This window comes from Gekko japonicus, unplaced genomic scaffold (assembly GCF_001447785.1).
Source record: "Gekko japonicus isolate JY-2015 unplaced genomic scaffold, Gekko_japonicus_V1.1 scaffold613, whole genome shotgun sequence".
NCBI classification, from domain to species: Eukaryota; Metazoa; Chordata; class Lepidosauria; order Squamata; family Gekkonidae; genus Gekko; species Gekko japonicus.
In genome coordinates this window covers 616,437-637,623 of record NW_015164683.1, presented here as the reverse complement: position 1 = coordinate 637,623, position 21,187 = coordinate 616,437, and the positions used below count along the sequence as shown (strand labels likewise).

At 42.6% G+C, this 21,187-nt stretch overlaps 1 protein-coding gene across 1 annotated transcript in view; it reads right to left on the bottom strand.

Moving 5' to 3' along the window:
* The window catches only part of RYR3 (ryanodine receptor 3), a 366,192-nt gene that overhangs the window by 118,495 nt on the left and 226,510 nt on the right, over nucleotides 1–21,187 (bottom strand). Inside the window, exon 58 of the mRNA XM_015409322.1 lies at nucleotides 6,818–6,832. Within this exon, the coding sequence (XP_015264808.1) occupies nucleotides 6,818–6,832 (15 nt within the window). The remainder of the gene's footprint in view (nucleotides 1–6,817; nucleotides 6,833–21,187) is intronic.

The following is a 21,187-nucleotide window of genomic DNA, read 5'->3' as shown; positions in this document are numbered from 1 at the left end:
GGTCTGCAACCAGACACCATTTAGCTTTGTGTAATTCGATAACCCTCATCTGCTTGTCCCAGCCGGCATCGGCTTAGCTCGGTGAAAACCGAGCCTCTCAGGGGGCAGACCGGTTGGGGCAAAGGGAGCGCCTCAATTCTCCGGCAGTTTGCCATCAAAGAGGACACCCCCCCCCCCAAGCGCCCCTGGCTCGGAGCCTTAATCCAAGGCTCACCTGGGGGTGCCACTTGAGGTGGCACCCCTCCAATCCCCACTGGAGCGCGGAATGCCTCCCCAGCATTAGGGGAGAGCCTCCGCCATCGCCGAGCCACAAACCGGAAGTCTCGATTTCCATGAAGCTTTTGACAAGGTTCGCCATGATGTTCTGATGGGTAAATTGGAAGTCTGTGGACAGGACCCTAGGATAGTTAGGTGCACAGAGAACTGATTGGAGGACTGCACCCAAAAAGTAGATGTCCATGGCATTTTATCTGATTGGAAGGAGGCATCCAGGAAGGTGCCACAGAGCTTAGTTCTGGGTCCGGTACTTTTAAATATTTTTATAAATGATCTGGATGAGAGAGTGGATGGACTATTCATTAAATTTGCAGATACCAAATAGAGAAGAGTAGTGAACACATCAGAAGATATAGAAATCAACAAGATCTGAACACACTGGAAAAGTGGGCAGATATGAATAAGATACAATTCAAAAAGGATAAGTGCATTTTTTCCATAACCAAAATTAGAAGCAAGCATACTGGACGGGGGACACACTTCTGGGTAGCAGTCAGTGTAAACAAGATCTTGGAGTACAGGAGGACTGTAAGCTAAATATGAGCAGTCAGTCTGATGCAGCAGCAAAAAAAGCTACCCTGAGCCTGCATTGCGGGGAGGGTGGGATATAAATGTGATAAATAAATAAATAAATAAATAAATAAAAGGGTTAATGCGGTCTTAGGGTGTATCAACAGAGGCATAACATCCAAATAATAAGACATCATAGTCCCGCTGTACACCACAGTGGCCAGGCACCCAGAATGGAGCAAGTGCAGAACAGAGTGATGAAGAGGATTAGGGGCTTGTAGACCAAGCCCTACAAGGAAAGGCTGAGGTACCTGGGAATGTTCAGCCTGGAGAAGAGGAGGCCAAGGGAGGACATGATTCCTCTCTTTAAGTATTTGAAAGGCTGTCACTAGAGGAAGGCAGGGAGCAGTTCCTGTTAGCAGCAGAGGATAGGACTCACAATAATGGGTTTAAATTACAGGTCGTAAGGTACTGGCTGGATATTAGGAAACTTTTTTTACAGTACGAGTAGTTCAGCAGTGGAATTGGCTGCCTAGGGAGGTGGTGAGCTCCCCCTCATTGGCAGTCTTCAAGCAGCAGCTGGATGAACACTTGTCAGGGATGCTTTAGGCTGATCCTGCATTGAACAGGGGCATTGTATGGCCCTTTCCAACTCTAAGATTCTATGAATAAGCATGTAGATAGTGGATATTATATACTTGGACTTTCAAAAAGCTGTTGACCAAGTATCTCACCAAAGATTCCTAGGTAAGCTAAGCAGTCAAGGGGTAAAAGTTCAGGTCCTCTTATGGATTAAAGCTCTGTTAGATGACAGGAAGTATAAATTAGAAATAAATGGACAGTTCTGGCAATAGACAGAAGTAAGCAGTGGGGGCCTGCAAGGATCGGTATTGGGGCCAGTGCTATTTAATTTGTTCATAAAAGTCCTGAAACTGGGGGTGAGCAGTATAGCGTCCAAGTTTGTAGATGACACAAATTATTCAGGATGATGAAAACCAAGGCCAACTGTGAAGAGCTCCGGGTGGATTTCCACAAATGGGGTAAGTGAGCAACAATGTGGTGAATTAAGTTTAGTGTAGGTAGGTGATGCACACTGGAACAAAAAATCCCAACTTCAAGTATATGTTTTGACTTTGAACTTGCTGAGACTGAGAGGGAATGAGACTTGGGGTTGTAGGGGAGAGCTCAATGAAAGTGTCAGCCCAGTGTGCCACAGCAGTGAAAAAGACAGACTCTATGCCAGAGATTAGTAGGACAGGGAATTAAAACAAAACAGTTGATATTATAATGGCCCTGTATGGTGCAGCCTAATTTGGAATACTGTGTGCAGTTCTGGTCACCATGTCACTCAAAGGATATTGCAGAGTTGGAAAGAGTACAGAAGAGGACAAGCAAGGTGATTAAGGGTTGGGAGCACCATTCCTGTGAAGAAAGGCTGGAGAGTCTGTGATTTCTCAGTTAGGACAAGGGCAGGGCATGACAGAGGTTTGCAAAACTATGCATGGGGTAGAGACAGTGAACAGACATAACTTCTTCCTCCCTTTCCCAAAATACTAGTACTTGAGGGCAGTAGAGATGACAGGCAGTTGATCAGGATGGACAAAAGGAAATATTTATTTACACAATAAATGATAAAAATGTGGGATTTGCTGCCAGAGGGGATTAGACAGATTCACGGAGGAGGTCTTTCAGTGGCTACTAGCCATGGCACTCAACCTCTGAATCCCAATACCATGAGGCAACATCAAGGGAAGGCTTCGACCTCTATGCCCTGTTGTTGGCCCTCCATAGGAACCGATTGGGCATTGTGTGAGACAGGATGCTGGAACAGATGGACTGGACCACTGGTCAGATCCAGCAGGGCTCTTCTTATATTCTTATGAAGGTGATGAATTCTTCTACCATCCTCCGGTTTTTTGCTGAGAAGAATGAGCAAACCAAGAGGCTAGGACAGATGAGCCTCTGTCCTTTGTTGCTCTGAACTAACCACAGCCTTCAGGGTCTCAGAAGGAGGAAGGCAGCTTCCCATTTCCCAAACTAGAATATGTATCCTTTCATTCTAGAACCCAGCTATTTTGCTGCTGTTGTTGAGAAAGGGAGGAGGATGTTTAGAGACATATCCAAAACATATTGTCCTTCCCTATACTGTTCCTAAAGTAGATGTCTTCAGGCAGAAAGACATTGCCTCCTTTTCCATGATGTCAGAGGTAGTGGGTATGTTTCATTCACCTGCCAGAAATTAGAAATTATGCCCACATTATGATCAAGAATGCTGCACAGCAGAGCTTTCACTGGGAGCAATGTTGGATGTTTTGATGCTTTCTCAGAAGACCTTCTTGTGTGAAATGCAGCACTACTGCTAACATTGACTTATAACTTTTATTCACAGAAATCCATATTTTAAAATTTAAACCAAAAAGCCAAGTTGCAGTCCTGGAATTATGTACTGTTAGCACTGCTAAAAGCAAATGAAATGGTAATGTAACTTATGGTGTGTCTAGACCATGAAGAAGAGAAGAAGAAGAAGAGAAGAAGAGATTGGATTTATACCCCGCCCTTCACTACCCAAAGGTGTCTCAGTGCGGCTTACAAACTCCTTTCCCTTCCCCTCCCCACAACAGACACCCGGTGAGGTGGGTGGGGCTGAGAGAACTCTGACACAAACTGCTCTTTTTCAAGGACAGCTGTGCCAGAGCTTGTGACTGACCCAAGGTCACATCAGCAGGTGCAAGTGGAGGAGTGGGGAATCAAACCCGGTTCTCCCAGATTAGAGTCCACACACTTAACCACTACACCAAACTGGCACTGAAGAGCTACAGTGGTGGGTGGAAACTAGGCTTTCTTTCCAAGTTCCTCCTGGGGGATGGGCAATCCACTATCCCCAGCTCCTCTTTCCCACTGCTACTCTGGTGGCCAGCAGGGGGGAAAACAAATTTAAAAAATCACTGTTGGGACATGGTGTGACATCACTTTCAGGGAAAACCTGGAATTTATATCAGTCTGCTCTAGGAATCACTATAAACCATAGGGTTTCCAGCAATTCCTACAGAGGTGTAATGTCACTTCTATGTCACACCATTGCCAGATGGCACCCATTATGACCTACTTATTGACATACACTGGCAGGCAACCCTAGTGGAAACACTGGGTAGCTAATATGGAATTTTATGCAGAGGCAATAATCTATGGCCTCTAGCCATGCAGTAGGGCCACATATCTTTCTCTCTCATATCTTTCATACATACAAACTCCCATGTTTCCCTATTTCTCAGTAGCTGTGGTAGTCCAGGACATATTCTGTGGCTTGAAGTTATTGGATATTGTTGCTCTGCCATGACCTACCAGCCACAGTTGATAAAGTAAGAGAACTTGAGGCTCCTTGGCCCCCTTTGGACTCAGTGTTTTGACAACTTCAGCTGACTCTCTCAGGCTGATATTGACAGGATCCTGGGTGCTGTTAGGCCAACCACATCCCTCCTTGACCAGTGTCCTTCAGGGTTGGTGAAGGCCAGTGGTGATGGAATACGAGGCCCCCTGATGGACTATTTATTTATTTATATGGACTTGTATCCATATAAATCAATACCAATTTAAACAATCCTAAAATCATTAGTTGCTGTAGATTTTCCTAAAATCATCTAAAAACACTCCAAATTATCAATCTGTCCCTCAATTCTGGTGTATCCAGGGAGATTAAAGGAGGCCGTGGTAACACTGAACTTGAAAAAGCCATCTTTAGTTCCACTGGATTTGACCAATTACTACCCAGTTTTGAATCTATTGTTTCTGGGCAAGGTAATTGAGAGAGTGGTGGCTGAGCAAGCCCAATGGTTTCCTGGGGGAAACTGGCTCTGGATCCATTCCAGTCTGATTTCTGCCCAGGCCATGGGAAGGAGACAGTGTTGGTCGCCCTCACAGATGATCTCAGCACACAGCTGGATCAAGATGGGTCAGCGCTGCTGCTGTTGTTGTTAGATCTGACAGCAGCCTTCAACCATGACCTGTTGCCCCATCACCTTGAAGTGGCTAAATTCATTTCTCCAGAGTTGAGGACAGAGGGTGCTGCTGGGAGAGAGGGTGTCGCTCCACCACCCCTTGGTGTGCAGGGTTTCCCAAGGGGCAGTCCTCTCTCCCATGTTATTTAACATCTATATGTGGCCTCTCACCCAGCTGGTGCAGAGTTTCAGGTTGGGCTGTCACCAGTACACTGAGACACCCAGCTATATCTGTTGTTGGACTGATGGACGGCTAGTGCCTCACCTAACTTGGCTGTGGGATTGGAGGCCATGGCTGGATGGCTGAAGCAGAGCCATCTGAGACTGAACCCATAAAAGATGGAGGTCCCGTGGCTAGGTTGGGGTGCCAACTCCTTGCACTTGACAGCACACCACCCACACTGGCATATTCAGCCTGTGCTTCATCAGGTGCACTGGATCCAAGTGGAGTACTGGATCCACTTCAAGGTTTTGGTTCTGACCTTAAAATCCCTTAATGGTCTGGGACCAATGTACCTTCAGGACTGCCTCCTCTGGTATGCCCCCCAAAGAGCTTTATGCTCAGGAGATCAAAAACAGCTGGTGATCCCTGACCCAAAAGATGTCCAGCTGTCCTCAACTAGAGCCAGGACCTTTTTGGCCCTGGCACTGGCCTCATGGAGCTCTCTACCTAATCACATCTGCGCCCTGCAGGACTTAGATCAATTCTGCAGGGTGTGTAAAACAGAAATGTTCCGCCAGGCCTGCGGTTGAGGGCAGCGATGGTTTTTATTCAAATTCTAGTGGGACCTTCACCATGGCCTGTCTACAATTCACCCTACAGAGGGAGAGGAATTTTTATATGCCATCAATATATCTGGGGAATGCTATTGTTTTAGTTATTTGCATTTCCACTTTTCTATTTATTGTATATTTTCAGTCTATTCTATTTTTGAAATATGATGTAAACTACTCTGAGTCCTTTGGGGGAGAGTGGTCTATAAATTTAATAAATAAATAAATAAACTCTGTCTCCTTATGTGATGTAAACTGCCATGTGATCAGTGTAATCCTATGAAGAGTTACACCCTTCTAAGCCCATTTATTTCAATGCATTGAGAAGGGTGTACATTTGCACTACATATATTTCTAAATGTTTCCATGCAATTAGTGATCATCTGTTTCTTTCCACCCTCCAGTGCAGCATATTACAGAGTGAATGGTTGGGGTAAGGAGAAAATCTTAAAAATGGGGAGGTGGGGGAAAGCATGATATAATACCCCCACTGCTTTTGAAACTGCAGATGCTGGAGGAGAGATTGCATCAGCAATTATGAAGTGCTGTGTAGTTGCCATGGCTTGCTTGTGTGATGTTAAAATAATACGTACATTTGCAGCCATGGAGACACAGCCTTACAACCTCACTGCCTCATATTTTAACTCTTACGTCTTAACTGGTTTTTTTCCTTTGAATTATTTCTATGATTGATCCTCTAATTTCATTTCAAGGATGAGAATTTTAAATAGACAGTATAAAAACATACTCAGACATTTTAGTCTACTACAGTTTTTTTTTGTTTTAGTATCTTGATTGTGGGGATTTAGGGCAGAAATGAGGGTGAAGTAGTTCCTTGAGATAAGTTGACTACCCTTGAGGGCAATGAGCAGTGAAAAGTGCGATGACAATTTGTTTCCAGTATCAAATGCTAAAAATGACAGCATGTCCATAAGTATGTTGAATGAACCATTTTTAAGAAGACAGCTTTCCCCCCATTTAAAATATAAAATTAACGTGGTAACAGAGGCAGAACAGAGACCTAGTTGGACTAATTTTTTTAAAAATAAAATCAGTTCCCAGGCCTATATGGAAGAAGTGTGCTGGAGCATAAAAACAGATGATCGGTTAAAATCTGCTTTGCTTTCCAATAGGATTCATACTGGGCAGGACATGTACCTTCCCCTTGTGACGCCACTGCTGTGATCAATGGAAAGAATGCTGATAGCCTGGTCATCTCTAACACTAAAACATAAAGACACATCATGCACTTTGACCTGTACCTTTACTTGCATGGCCTGTATGAAAGAAAAAATACAAGGAAAAAAAGTAAGTAAAGTTGATGATAGGATGGACATTGTACAAATTCATCAGAAACACTGCCTGTCTCAGTAAACTAAAACAGCCTGCATTTATAATCAACCAATATTATGAAGCCCAAAAATATAGTAACATGCTTCCTTAACAAATGAATGGTTTACTGTATTAGATAAGTTTCTACTAAGAAAGTATCTATTACGTTTATTGAGGGCTGCGTGTGAAAACTTAAAACATTACCAATGCTTATAATCTCTTTCCACTTTCAACATGTCAACATTTTATTTGGCAAGACTAACACAGTATAAATAACATCATTACATTTACCACCTTTATAATTTTCCATTAACATTAACTCTAGTAATATTAAACATCACTTGACCTTAAAGCTAATGAATGTTTAACAACATACACTTACCAATTTTTAAAAGCCTTGTATCTGTCAACAAACAACATTCACAACAAATGCAACACACAGGTGCTTTTGCTTTAGACCTGAGAAACTAGTATTAAAAGAAAATTTTGTACAGACTACAGAAACTTGTCTCTGCTGTTATTCCTGAGTGATTCCCTCTGTCCTGATCAGAGCTTTATAAAAGACAGCAATTCAGACTTTGGAAGTTAAAGGCTTTTCTCCCCAACAATATATTTTAAACTTAAGCGCCATTGTTTTATGAATTCCACTGTAGCAGAGCTGAGCAATTGCTTAGCTTTTCTACTGAAAATAAGGTGCTTAATTATGACTCGAGGGTGCCCTTACTCTTTGTCCTACAAATAATATTAAACTGTAAACAGAAGAAATGTTCATAGCTACTGTAACTAATATAATAACTCAACCATTTATCTAAAGATGGTCATCTAAAAACAGGAGTGACACAATATTGGTTTAATTTGATCCACTGATATTAAATTTAATCAGTATTTTGGTGAATGATTTTTTAAAAATAACTTTTGTAAGCAGGACTAGATCAACACCATTGAATATATAATACTGCTGAATATGAATTTTGATACATATATTTTGGGTTTCTTGTGAGATATTTCCAAGATTAGGAACAAGCCAGTGATTGAAATAGGTGAGATTCTCAAATACATAATATGAGCTCAGAAGACAACTTTAGATCAAGATGCTTTCTGAGTCTGATTGTTCGATAGGTAAACAGTAGAGCCTAATTTTTAACACAAAGTATGAGATCCATTTTTGGTACATTTATAATACTGATCGAGCCAGAAAAAATATATATTGATTTACATGGAACTGGTTGGTAGCTGCCACACTTAGTATTGACTACAACCACAATATGTTAAAACAGCAATATTAGAGAACTTTTTTTAACTGATGTCATATTATGTCATTTCTTTAGTTTGAGTTATTATATACTGCAATAGGCAATCCACCTTGTGAATTTATCTAAATGTGCTTCTAGCTTTACATAATTTGTTTATTCCTGGTTTAGTCTATACACATAACCTAATGGGTGAATCAGATCTCACTGTTAAGAATTTTGAGCATTGGAGGTCCTTCACTACTCTGAAAGGACCAAACAGCCTTCAGGACAATCATGCCCTAAGACCGTATTGCATGAACAAACAATGCTTAGAAAAATTAGGTCTTATACACACATTTCTAACAGCAGCAATTGTAAGCATGTTGACTGCATAGGGTTGCCAGGTCTTACCTGGCCACCAGTAGGGGATTCCAGTCCTTGCCATGGAGTTCTTTGGCACACATGCTTCTTGTGCGTGCCACAATGACATCACCCAGAAGAGACATCATCACACAGGGCATGTTGCAGGGGATGTTCTATCGTTTAAGGAAAAATTCTATGGTTTTTCCTTAAATGATTGACTGCCTGCCTTGCAATGTGCCCTGCACGATGACGTCACCTCCAGGTGACGTCATTGCACCAGGTGCAATGCTGCAAGCAGGGCACTTTAGGGGTGGGGTTCCCCTGCCAGCTAGATTGGGGCCAGCGGATCTGGGGGCATGAAAGCGGGCAACCCCACACCCCTGTCGGGGGAATGGAAGCCCTATGACTGCATACTGAACTCAATGGGATTTACTTTAGAGTACAGGATCTGCCTAAAAGTATCTTACCAGCCTTAGAGTACTAATCCTATTTACTTAGGGATAAACCCAAAGAATACAGTTGGACTTACTTCTGTGTAAAAATGCAGAGGATCAGGCTGCCCACCCCTTTTACCAAAGTACTTTAAAACCTGGATTTCTTTCATGAAGTCATTAGTTCATTAGTTCACAAAACTGAAAGATAGCAGTGCCCTGCACGATGACGAAAACCACTCCTTGAATTTAAAAAACCACTCCAACAGAATTTATGCACTAGAAAAAAAATACTAATTTATGAAATATATTTTAAGAAAGGATGTAAGTTCAAGCACTTGTGAAATAGTCTAAAGCTGAATATATTCAAATATTAACTGTAACAATTATATGCGGTAGGTTTGATTATTGTGCCAGTTATCAAAACCAAACACTTGAACCTGATCCAGTAACTGTGATCTTTTTATACATAATTTCCCAAACAAAACTGTTGTATGGTATTTCCCACTGCCAGATCCCTAACCCAGCACATATATAGTTCAATCCTATGCAAGTCACCAAGTAAATATATACAGGATTGCAGCCTTAGCTGTGCCTACTATGCTGGATTTGGATCACACATACCATTACATGCAAATCAGTACTGCTACCAATCTTGATGGCATTAATCACCTATCTAGGAAGAATGGAAGCAAGCTAACAAAATATAATCACCATGGATCAAGGCCCAAATCTATCCTAGAACCCATTTTAAAACGTTCAGAATGTAAATCTGGATTTCTTTATTCTTTATTATATCAACAAGCTATTCAGCATATATATTTAATTGTGCACACATTTTCTTGTATTCAAAATGCAACCATGATACTTGATACCGAAGGAGCGGTACAGATACTTGAACACATATTTGCGCACATACATTTTAGCACTTCTAGTTGCTAATTCATATGAGGAAGTATTTCGTCATTCATTAGTTTTCAGTACAGTATACTGAGCACACTACACCAAAGAAACCTAAATTCTGCATCAAAAAGTCAGATTAGACATGATGTATTCTGTATATTTTTATATTTTGCATATTCAGCTTCCACTAGTCATGTGGCAAATTCTGTCTTTTCACCACTGAAAATCTTACTTGCAACTGCTCTAATTTTTAAGACTCCATCAGACATTGCACACAACTTTCAAGAATATTTTCATAACCGTTAACACTTACAAATTTGTGCCCCAATCTATCAGGAGAGATCCTTGCATGCAAGCTGCCTTCCACACATGTTGCCAGTGTAGATGCACATCCTCATCCCTATTGAGATGCTCATTCAAGAACAACTGAACAGGGAGGATACATCATTTGACTGAAACATATCTCCATCTGGGACAACAAGTTGTTAGATGTGTTTGCCCATGACAGCTAGAGACTGTGGCAGGTTTTAAAAAATGAAATTCAAGATTCTTATGCAAGTGGATTCTGTGATCATTGCCTTTTTCTGTATTTTTTGCTATGTGAAACATACGTAGTACTGGTTTTGCATTCTGGCTGGCAGCATTTCTTTCCTCTATGCTTACCTATAGATTAGAGCTTGGTCACAGGGTTATTAATCTATTTCACCTTAGTCAAGGGAACACAGACTGAAGCCTTACATTGTAAGTTCTATGCAAAAGTATGTAAATGTCTGGTTTGCTCCCATAAAGTGCTCATTCGGCCTGCATTCCTTTGACTAAGGTTGAAACACGTGAATCACGCTAAGGAACAACAGACTATCTTAAACTGAAAATTGACCTACATGTAGTAACCTGATAGATATTGCATCATGTTGATATATTTAGCATATATAATTAAGTGTGCACATATTTTCTTATATTCAAAGTGCAACCGTGATACTGAAGGAGTGGTGCAGATACTTGAACACAAGTATTTGCACACATACATACATAGTCCAAAGGTGGAGTAAAAAATATTTACATCTGCATTTCTCCTTTATGAAAGCACTTATTTGACAAAAATCAAGATTTGGGAGTGCCTCCGAAGCCCACAAAAGACGCTTGACCAGAAATGGCAAGAGGATGCAAGAAAAGAGTGTGCCCACCATGCATCCTAGTGCTTAGGCAGCTCCCAAGTGAGGAGCCAGGAGTGGGTCTTGCAGGCCTGGGGAAGGTTGCTGTTGTTCAGTCAGAGTCCCAGCAAGATTTGGGGGCCTTTTAGGGCAGGTTAGGTCAGTGGACCACATGGACAGGGGGTCAGCCTCAAGGCACACTGCAGCCCAGGAAACCCTGTGGCCTGCAGCCCCCATGGTACGCAGGACAGCAGGGCAAATATTCTCATACCACCTTCAGCTCTCCAGAAAGAGTATCAGGCCCCCAGGCCCCCCCCACTGGAATTTCATTGCAGTGTCAAACCAGAAAAGACTAAATGTTCTCAAAACTAAAACTAAATGTTCTCAAACTAATGTTCACTAACTTACCATTGCCCTCCGAGCAATCTGCTGCCATATTATCAGAAAAGAAAAATTAAAAAAAAAAACTTGCTCAGCTTAAAATATCTTCAGTTAACAGAAATATCTTCAGGTTAATAAAATGGTACTGCATATTTTAAAATGGCATTCAACTTTACCAGCTTTTGAGCTGTAATCAAATGTCATCTGCAACAACACACATGCAATATAAGACACATTATTCATCTTCTGCATACAATAGCAGAGCTAATATAGCCTAGTACAACATATAATTAAACATACATATACACACATGCATACGGATACTCTTTTTTGTACAGAAATGTACAATTTTATTCTTTCATCTTTAGTCAGTGAACACACAGAAAAGTTTGAGAAGCATAGGAGAATGATTTGATAAATCTCTGAGAATCCTTACTGTTCTGAGTGTCAGAATTAATGCTGAGAGTGTATTTAGCTTATGCAGACTGGAGGAGTGGCATTCTCTTTTGTTCTGCCTTTTCTCCCCTACTGATGCTTAGGCACCACTTCACATGGGTTTGTTTCTGGTTCAGACAGAAGGTGGCAGTTTGGTTAAAAAAAAAAACCTTGAAAAGTTGGGCTAGGGACTGCTTTTTCTTACTGGAACCCAAGCAGATTTTTCCAAAGCACACTGATTAGTTTGGGACTAGAGTTACCACATGCTCCCAGCAGGCACTTTCCAGCACTGCTCAGCTAGGTTTTGTTGTTTTTTAAAAAAATCAATTCAAAAACACACTCCTTTATATGAAGAGTGTTTCCTTACTAGTTAATACCAATTATCCCATTGTGATTTGTAACAGTATTGCTGTGAATGCTGGTTAAAAATGCCTTCATTTAGACTAATGGCTTCAAATGGATGGCAGATGCTTTCTCATATAGGTGTTAATTGATTAGATTAAGATGTGAAGAAACAGCAACATCTATGACAGTTTTCTGAATTATTAATGCTTGAATTTCTGCTTGCTTTGAATCAACATGAAATGTTAGCCTGCATCAAGTAAAACTGAATTTATGTTTGTTTAATGGAATGCTAGGCTGAAGGCATAAATGTTTGGGTGAGTGTGGCTGGGTGTGATTGTGGCCACTTGAAGACCATGTGAAGACAAGCTGTGACAAGCAGAGGGGTCTGTTCCATTGCTAGCAGCAAACTCAAGCTACAAAAGCAGAAGATACTTTTTCCTACTATATTTCAATACATTTGTGTACAAATCTAAATTTGCCACATGCTTGCATAATACACACTCCATCTCTCTTCAGATTTTGTGATTGATCTATTTCTTAGATAAGTTTTTGATTTTGCCATTGTTGCATATAAGCCGTCCTGAGCCTGCCTTGGCAGGGAGGGTGGGATACAAATTGAATTAAACAAACAAACAAATAAATATTTGGTGAGTTTATTTTCCCATTCTTTTAGGTAGGGGCAGATAATTCTAGCTGCTGTCACCATGTATTTGAATATCTCTTCCAGAATTTTTGGTAATTTATTAGGCAGTATACTTAATAACATATTCTTAGCTTCAATGGGGAATTTAAATTTTAATATGATACAAATTTAATTAAATAAATATTTATTTGTGCTTCTTTACAAGTCCACCACATATGAAAAAAGTTCCTTCTGTGTCTTGGCATTTTCAGCATTTTCCTTTGTATGTATGTATGTCTGTTTTCTCAATGTCCTTTGTGGTTATATATCATCTAAAAACATTTTGTACCAATTTTCTCTTAATGCCTGGCTGACATAAGAATTCCCATTGATCCGTAAATGCTGCTCTCTAAAATTCTGCATCCATTTGAACATACATTTTTTTCACTTGTTCTTTGGCCCCCATCCAGCCGCTGGCCAACTGACCATACTGCTGGGGGCCTCCTTTGCCTCCCAGGAAGGGGGAAGAGCAGTCACACAGATCAGCATTCGGGTTCTGGTGGGGGAGGAGGCAGCCCTTGATATCAGCCGGCTCCATGTCTGCCCCTTCTAATCTTCGATTTGTGCTTGGCCCACCCTTCTGACCTGAATACTGGGCAGGCTTTGGCTGGTTGCCCTTTATGGGGGCCAGATAGGAATTTTTGCCCTTTGCCTGATTGGCTATGTGGGTTGGGGTGTTTTTCACCTACCTTGCACTGCCGTTCAGTGGATTGAAGAATTGGCATTGGGCGGTGCCATTTAAATAGGTTAGTCACTTTAGTTAGGCAGGATTGTGTTGGGTGACCGATATGCGACTAGGGGAGCATCAGTTAGCACCCCCACTTTAGGGGTTAGGGGTCTGGCAGGATCACCCCTTGGGTTGTGCAACCAGGGTGAGGAATGCTGACTGCCTGGATAGATCCTCCACTTAAGCTGTGCGGCTTGGTGGATGAAGCTCCAGGGCGTGGCCTGTTTGTTGTGCTGGCCGGCTGCGAGCCACGTCAAGTTGGCTTGAGCTATGGGCAGGGTGGCTCACCCGTTATGTGGTCAGGAGTGACCTTTGGCCTTGTCCATGCCACAGGTTAGTTTTGCCTTTGCAATTTAAACCAGCTTAAAAAGTTAAAGTGGCCTTTAGTTTACCCAGTCCTCTGATGTCTGTTTCTTTATTCTGACTGGGGGAGGGGGATTCTTTTGTTTCTAGCAGGAGTAACATCGTCTACATACATCATAGTAAATTTTGTTTTGTAATCAATTGTTCAAATTCAGTCGTATCTCTTAGAACTCCGTCGTCCATGTTATTGATCTTCTTTAGTCATGGCACTGATTGATAATATAGCAACCATTTAATATTTATTTCTTCATCTTTAATATCTTGCCAAGACTTGATTTTTCCCTGAGCATTTACCATGTTATCATACGTTAAAAAGTCATTTTTATTTCTCATGTTTTTATCATCATAGGCTTCTATTGGGACCTAAGTGGAGACTTTGAAGGGCTCAGTAAGTTCCAACATGTAAACCATATTCTCAAAAGTCCATCTCTCATTATATGGCTACAATTATTGTTTTGATTGCTTTCTTATTCTGCACATGTTCAAGTGAAAATGAGACGTCACCTTCAGCAAGAAGTTTAGGCTGGGCCTGAGGACCACCTTGTCTGCATGGAATTTGGTAAAGGGTGGCTCACAGCTTAGTGCCTGAAGTTCCCCCACCCTATGTGCAGAAGTGATTGCTACTAGGAAGGCTGTTTTATATGACACACACAAAAAACAGGTCAGATTTTGCCATTGGTTCAAAGGGTTTATACATTAACTTTGCCAGGACAAGGGACAAACTCCACTGTGGGACACAGCGCACAACAGGTGGATACAAATTATGTAAGCCCTTAAGGAACTTTCTAGACTCAGGCACTGAGAAAACTGAGGAACCTGATATCCTTATGAAAAGCTAAAATGGCAGCTAAAAGTACCTTCACAAATGAGGAAGCTAAGCCTCCATCTGTCAATGATAAAAGGTAATAAAATATTCTTGACAAGTACAAGTGTCTGGCCTAGCCCCCTGCCCTTCTGCCCACCTCACAAAACTCTTCCAGGCCTACAGAAGGCAATCACAACCTTTTTGACCCTTTGTGACAACCCTTCTAAGGTAGAGTCAACAATGTTGTCAAGTGCAGGGAGCACAATTAGGGAGGAAGGATGGGGCCTACATGAAGGAGATTGTCTGCTGGGGCTCTGGGGCAAGTGATGCTCTGTCTTCTTGGAGCTGGGGGGGTCAACAGTGGGAGGGCTTCTAATGTCCTGGCCCCACTGGTGGACCTCCTGATGGCACTGGTATTTCTGGCCACTGTGTGACACAGAGTGTTGGACTGGATGGGCCTTTGGCCTGATCCAACATTGGCGTCTCTTATGTTCTTTATGTTATTTATATGCTTCAGGAAGTACTATATGAAGACTCTTTTGGCTGACAGCTATACCAACATCTTTGTTTTATAGATAGAGAATTCTGGAGCAAAAATAAGCCACAGCCCTAGAATACTGCATTGCAAGTTACCCAAGGAAGAAATGCTGAGGTTAAAAGTTAAAGCATTCTGCCATCAAAACAGGTCTGAGACTAGAAGCAGTTTAGGTGCATGGTGTGTTTGCTCAACTAGAATATAAAGGGACTGAAAATCCGGCTCCACCTGGCTGCAGTAGCCCTTAACGGCGATTGCAGCCGGGAACCACTTTTGCTGCCTTGGAAGGAGGAAGAGGCGTGGAGTGACATCACTGCTCCCAGGATGCACAGCAGGGGTTGGAGCTGACTGACATACAAGGGCGACTTCACCTCCACCCTTTCAGTCTTGCCGTGTGCTCAGCCCACCTTCCCACCCAGTATGCAGTGCAGGCTTCTGATGGTTGCTGTTTTAGGGTCTGCTTGTCACTGATTGGTCCTAGGTGGGGTGTGTTTTTGCCTTCCTTGCACTGTTGTCTGCGGTGTTGGATAACTGGGTTTGGTAGTGTTGGTTAAATAGATTTGGTCACTTGGCAGGTTAGTGCAGGAAAAAGGGAAAGTGGACCAGTGAGCACAATTTGGTACCCCCACAATTTGGGGGACAAGGGGTCTGTCAGAATCAGCCTTGGGTTGTGCGCTTAGGGTGGGTGAATGCGGACTTCCTGTGGTACCATCCTGGATAGGTCCTCCTTTAGTTAGGTGGCTTGGGTGTATGGAGCTCCAGGACAGTAGCCTGCTATGCTGGCCAGGTCCGAGCCACATAAGGATGGCTCATGCCAGGGGCAAGGTAGCTCACCCAATATGGCAAGGGAGGTGTCGGGGCGACCCCTGGCCTTGACCTATTCTACACTGTTAGGTTGGCCCTTGCTGCTTGCATGGGCAAATAATGAAATAATTAAAATAATTAATAAAGTTGCCCATATTCATACCAACCTTGTGTCCGCCTCTGTCTTCTGACAGCAGGGGTGCAAAGCATTATGTCCCCCTTCTAGACTTGAGTATTAAGTCCTTCACAGTTGTCTAGCCATCAAGATCACTACAGAGTAAAACTGCCAAGGAAAGGTTACAGAAAAATAACTGGTCACAAAACAGGTCCTGATTCCACTATTGAGAGAGAGGAGAGGAGGAGAGATTGGATTTATACCCCGCCCTTCACTTGGAGTCTCAGAGCGGCTTACAAACTCCTTTCCCTTTCCCTCCCCACAACAGACACCCTGTGAGGTGGGTGGGGCTGAGAGAACTCTGACACAAACTGCTCTTTTTCAAGGACAGCTGTGCCAGAGCTTGTGACTGACCCAAGGCCACATCAGCAGGTGCAAGTGGAGGAGTGGGGAATCAAACCCGGTTCTCCCAGATTAGAGTCCGCACACTTAACCACTACACCAAACTGGCTCTACACCAAACTGGCTCTCTGAAGGGAAGAGGACTACAAGGATCCAGTAATGAGTAATTCCTAATCCAGGTTTTCAAGTTTCTTTTTGATAATTTGCATCCTACTGGCTGAATCAGAGCTCACAAGGACAGTGGAATGGTGCCTAAACTTAGGGAGGACAAGAATTGTTTACTCTTGCATTTTAAGTGATAACAGATGTAAATTTCTATAATTATAGGTGGCAAATAAGAAACGTTTAGACATGGGGCTGTTCCCCCAACTATACCTAGAATACCAATAACCGAAGTACTAAAAGTATCATATGCATTTAAAAAACCCTCCCCAAACTGGATAAGTAGCTTCAATATTGGAAAATATCCAGAAACCTCCCACTGATGCAATAAAAATAAAATGTGAAATAATACTACTGTATTAATATAAGGATTAAACTATGAAAGATTTAACAACACATATTTTATAACAAAAATCAAAGTGTTCCCCAGCCACAGCACAGCATTTCCCCTACAGAAAATTTCCCAGCTATTACTACTGATCTCCAGATGACCAAGGTCAGTTCTCCTGGAGAAAATGGCTGCTTTGGGCCGTGGACTCTATGGCATTATACCCTGCTGAGGTCCCTCCCCACCCCCAAACCCTGTAACTGGCTATGGAACCACTTTCCAGACCCTTGGAACCCAGAAAACATGGCACAGGAGGAGGTGCTTGTCTACCTTAGCTGCCACTAAAAAAGGTAAAGGTATAGGTTCCCTTGCTCGAAAGCTGCCACTGCATAGCCACAAATCAACATAAGCCAACTTCCAGGCAGCACCTGGAGATCTCCAGCTATTACAACTGATCTCCAGATGACCAAGATCAGTTCTCCTGGACACAATGGCTGCTTTGGGCAGTGGACTCTATGGCATTATACTCTGCTTAGGTCCCTCTGAACCCCAAACCCTGTCATCCTTGGGTTCTACCCCTCAAATCTACAGGTATTTCCCAACCCAGAGTTGGCAACCGTGTAATTGGCTATGGACCCACTTTCCAGACCCTTGGAACCCATAAAATATGGCATAGGAGGAGGTGTTTTTCTACCTTAGCTGCCACTGAATAACCCCAAATTAACATAAGCCAACTTCCAGGCGGCACCTGGAGATCTCCAGCTATTAAAACTGATATCCAGATTACCAAGATCAGTTCTCCTGGAGACAATGGCTGCTTTGGACAGTGGACTGTATTGCATTATACCCTGCTGGGGTCCCTCTGCACCCCAAATCTACATGTATTTCCCAACCCATAGTCAGCAACAGAACCACTTTCCATACCCTTGGAATGCAGGAAACATGGCATAGGAGGAGGTGCTTTTCTACCTTGGCTGACTTCCAGAAAGCTTTTGATAAAGTTCCTCATCAAAGGCTCCTAAGTAAGCTCAAAAATCATGGGATAGAAGGACAAGTCCTTTTATGGATCAAAAACTGGCTAGTTCATAGAAAACAGAGAGTGAGTGTAGGTGGGCAATTTTCTCAGTGGAGGGTGGTAAGCAGTGGGGTACCACAGGGATCAGTACTTGGTCCACTGCTTTTTAACTTGTTCATAAATGATTTGGAGATGGGAGTAAGCAGTGAAGTGGCTAAATTTGCGGATGATACAAAGTTGTTCAAGGTGGTGAAAACCAGTGAGGATTGTGAGGCACTCCAAAGGGATCTGTCAAAGTTGGGCGAGTGGGCGTCAACATGGCAAATGGGGTTCAATGTGGCCAAGTGCAAGGTGATGCACATTGGAGCCAAAAATCCTAAATATAAATACACATTGATGGGGTCTGAACTGGCAGAGACTGAGCAAGAGAGAGATCTTGGAGTTGTAGTGGATAACTCACTGAAAATGTCGAGACAGTGTGTGACTGCAATAAAGAAGGCCAATGCTATGCTGGGGATTATTAGGAAGGGTATTGAAAACAGATCAGCCAATATAATAATGCCCCTAGGACGTCCTTCTTCACCCAAAGAGTGATTAACACTTGGAATTCACTGCCACAGGAAGTGGTGGGTGCTACAAGCATGGATGGCTTCAAAAGGGAATTAGATAAGCATATGGAGCAGAGGTCCATCAGTGGCTATTAGCCACAAGGTATAGCTAGGGGCTCTGGGGCAAGTGATGCTCTGTCTTCTTGGTGCTTGGGGGGGGGGTCAACAGTGGGAGGGCTTCTAATGTCCTGGCCCCACTGCTGGACCTCCTGATGGCACTGGTATTTCTGGCCACTGTGTGACACAGAGTGTTGGACTGGATGGGCCTTTGGCCTGATCCAACATTGGCGTCTCTTATGTTCTTATGACAGTGCATAGCCCCAAAACATAAGTCAGGGGTGGAGAGAACCATACCTGTAACCATGTGGCTCTCCTCCCATACTACTCACTTGGGGCAGCAAAATGACTTGAGACAGCCCTGCCTTATAGCTCACCAGGGGTGGAGGGAACCATACCTATTACTATGTGGCTCTCCTCCCATACTACTCACTTGGGGCAGCAAAATGACTTGAGACAGCCCTGCCTTATAGCTCACCTTCGTCTATTTTCCCCTTCCCCCCACTGCCCCACCAGCCACAGCTTGAACACTCACCTGGAGCTTAATCAGTCTTGTGCACTCAGCTACTTGTCAGTCATAATATGCAAAATCCTTTAAAATATATGTTTCAATGACCAAGGAGCCCAAAATGGCTAACAGCACCTTATAGATGTAGAATAAAACTAGTTTGGTAATGAATAAGACAATTATAATTTATGTCCCTAAATTATGAATGTCATACAGAATACATTCCCTCTATTATCTATTTGCATATTTATATATTAAATATTTTTACTCCTCTTTGCCCCCTAGAAAGGGACTGAAAGACAAATATTGCCAGCAGCATACAAAGTGCATAATCAGAAGTAATGAACCAGGAATATTCAGCCTCGGTTAAAGAAAGTTCTCCTAAACAGCATCACAGGCTTTCCTGAAGTCTGGCAGAGGAAGACTCATTTTCACCTATACATACATATATATGCTATAAATGTACAACAGAACAGTTAGTCAACAGACATAATAGTGCCACAATAATATCCAAAGCTCCACATCTGCAGGTCTTTCCTATTTTGTTCTATGAAATTAAATTCTCCAAACTGACATTCTTCTGTACATTGCTCCTGTGAGGACACACATGAATACACACATGAAACTGCCTTATACTGAGTCTGACCATTAGTCCATCAAGGTGAGAACTGTCTACTCAGACTGGCAGACCTGGGGTCTTCAGGTGCACTGAGCCACAGCCCTTCCCCAAAGCAGCAGAAGACAAAAGCCTCCATGTGTTCAGTTCCACATGTGCATTGAAGCCGCTTGCTGTATTTCTGTTTATCAGTATAAACCAGAAGCTACATATGTACTTCTAGACATCCATGCATATACACATTACTTACGCATTATAATTCACATAAAAATGGGAGGGGAAGAATTGGAGAAGATCCTGCTAGTCAGCTAGCAGCAGCTGAATAACAGTCACTGATTTTCAGCCCTGGATTAACCATTAAGCAAAATGAGCACGTGTTTAGGGCACCAAGGGAAGAGGGGCGCCACAGAAGAATGTGGGTGGTTTTTTTTTTGCTTATATTGCTTATTGCTATTGAGTGTACCTGGATAGAGAACTGCCAAAAGTGCAAGCTGGGTTTCGAAGAGGTAGAGGAACTAGAGATCAAATTGCCAACATTCGCTGGATTATGGAGAAAGCAAGGGAGTACCAGAACAACATCTACTTCTGCTTCACTGACTACACTAAAGCCTTTGATTGTGTGGATCACAACAAACTGTGGCAAGTCCTTAAAGAGATGGGAGTACCAGACTAGAAGAAGAGAAGAAGAGATTGGATTTATACCCCTCCCTTCACTACCCAAAGGTGTCTCAGAGCGGCTTACAAACTCCTTTCCCTTCCCCTCCCCACAACAGACACCCTGTGAGGTAGGTGGGGCTGAGAGAACTCTTGACAGAAACTGCTCTTTTTTCAAGAACAGCTGTGCCAGAGTTATGGCTTGCCCAAGGTCATCCAGCCAGGTGCAAATGAAGGAGTGGGGAATCAAACCCGGTTCTCCCAGATTAGAGTCTGCGCACTTAACCACTACACCAAGATTACCTCACATGTCTCCTGAGAAACCTGTATAAGGGTCAAGAAGCAACAGTTAGAACTGGACATGGAACAACTGATTGGTTTAGCATAGGAAAAGGAGTACGACAAGGATGTATGTTGTCACCCTGCTTATTTAATTTATGTGCAGAGTACATCATGCGAAATGCCAGCCTGGATGAATCACAAACTGGAATTAAGATTGCCAGGAAAAACATCAATAACCTCAGATATGCAGACGATACCACTCTAATGGCAGAAAGTGAAGAGGACCGAAAGAGCTTCTTGCTTATGGTAAAAGAGGACAGTGCAAAAGTTGGCTTGAAACTCAATATAAAAAAAACTAAGATCATGGCAATCTGGCCCCATCACTCCCTGGCAAAT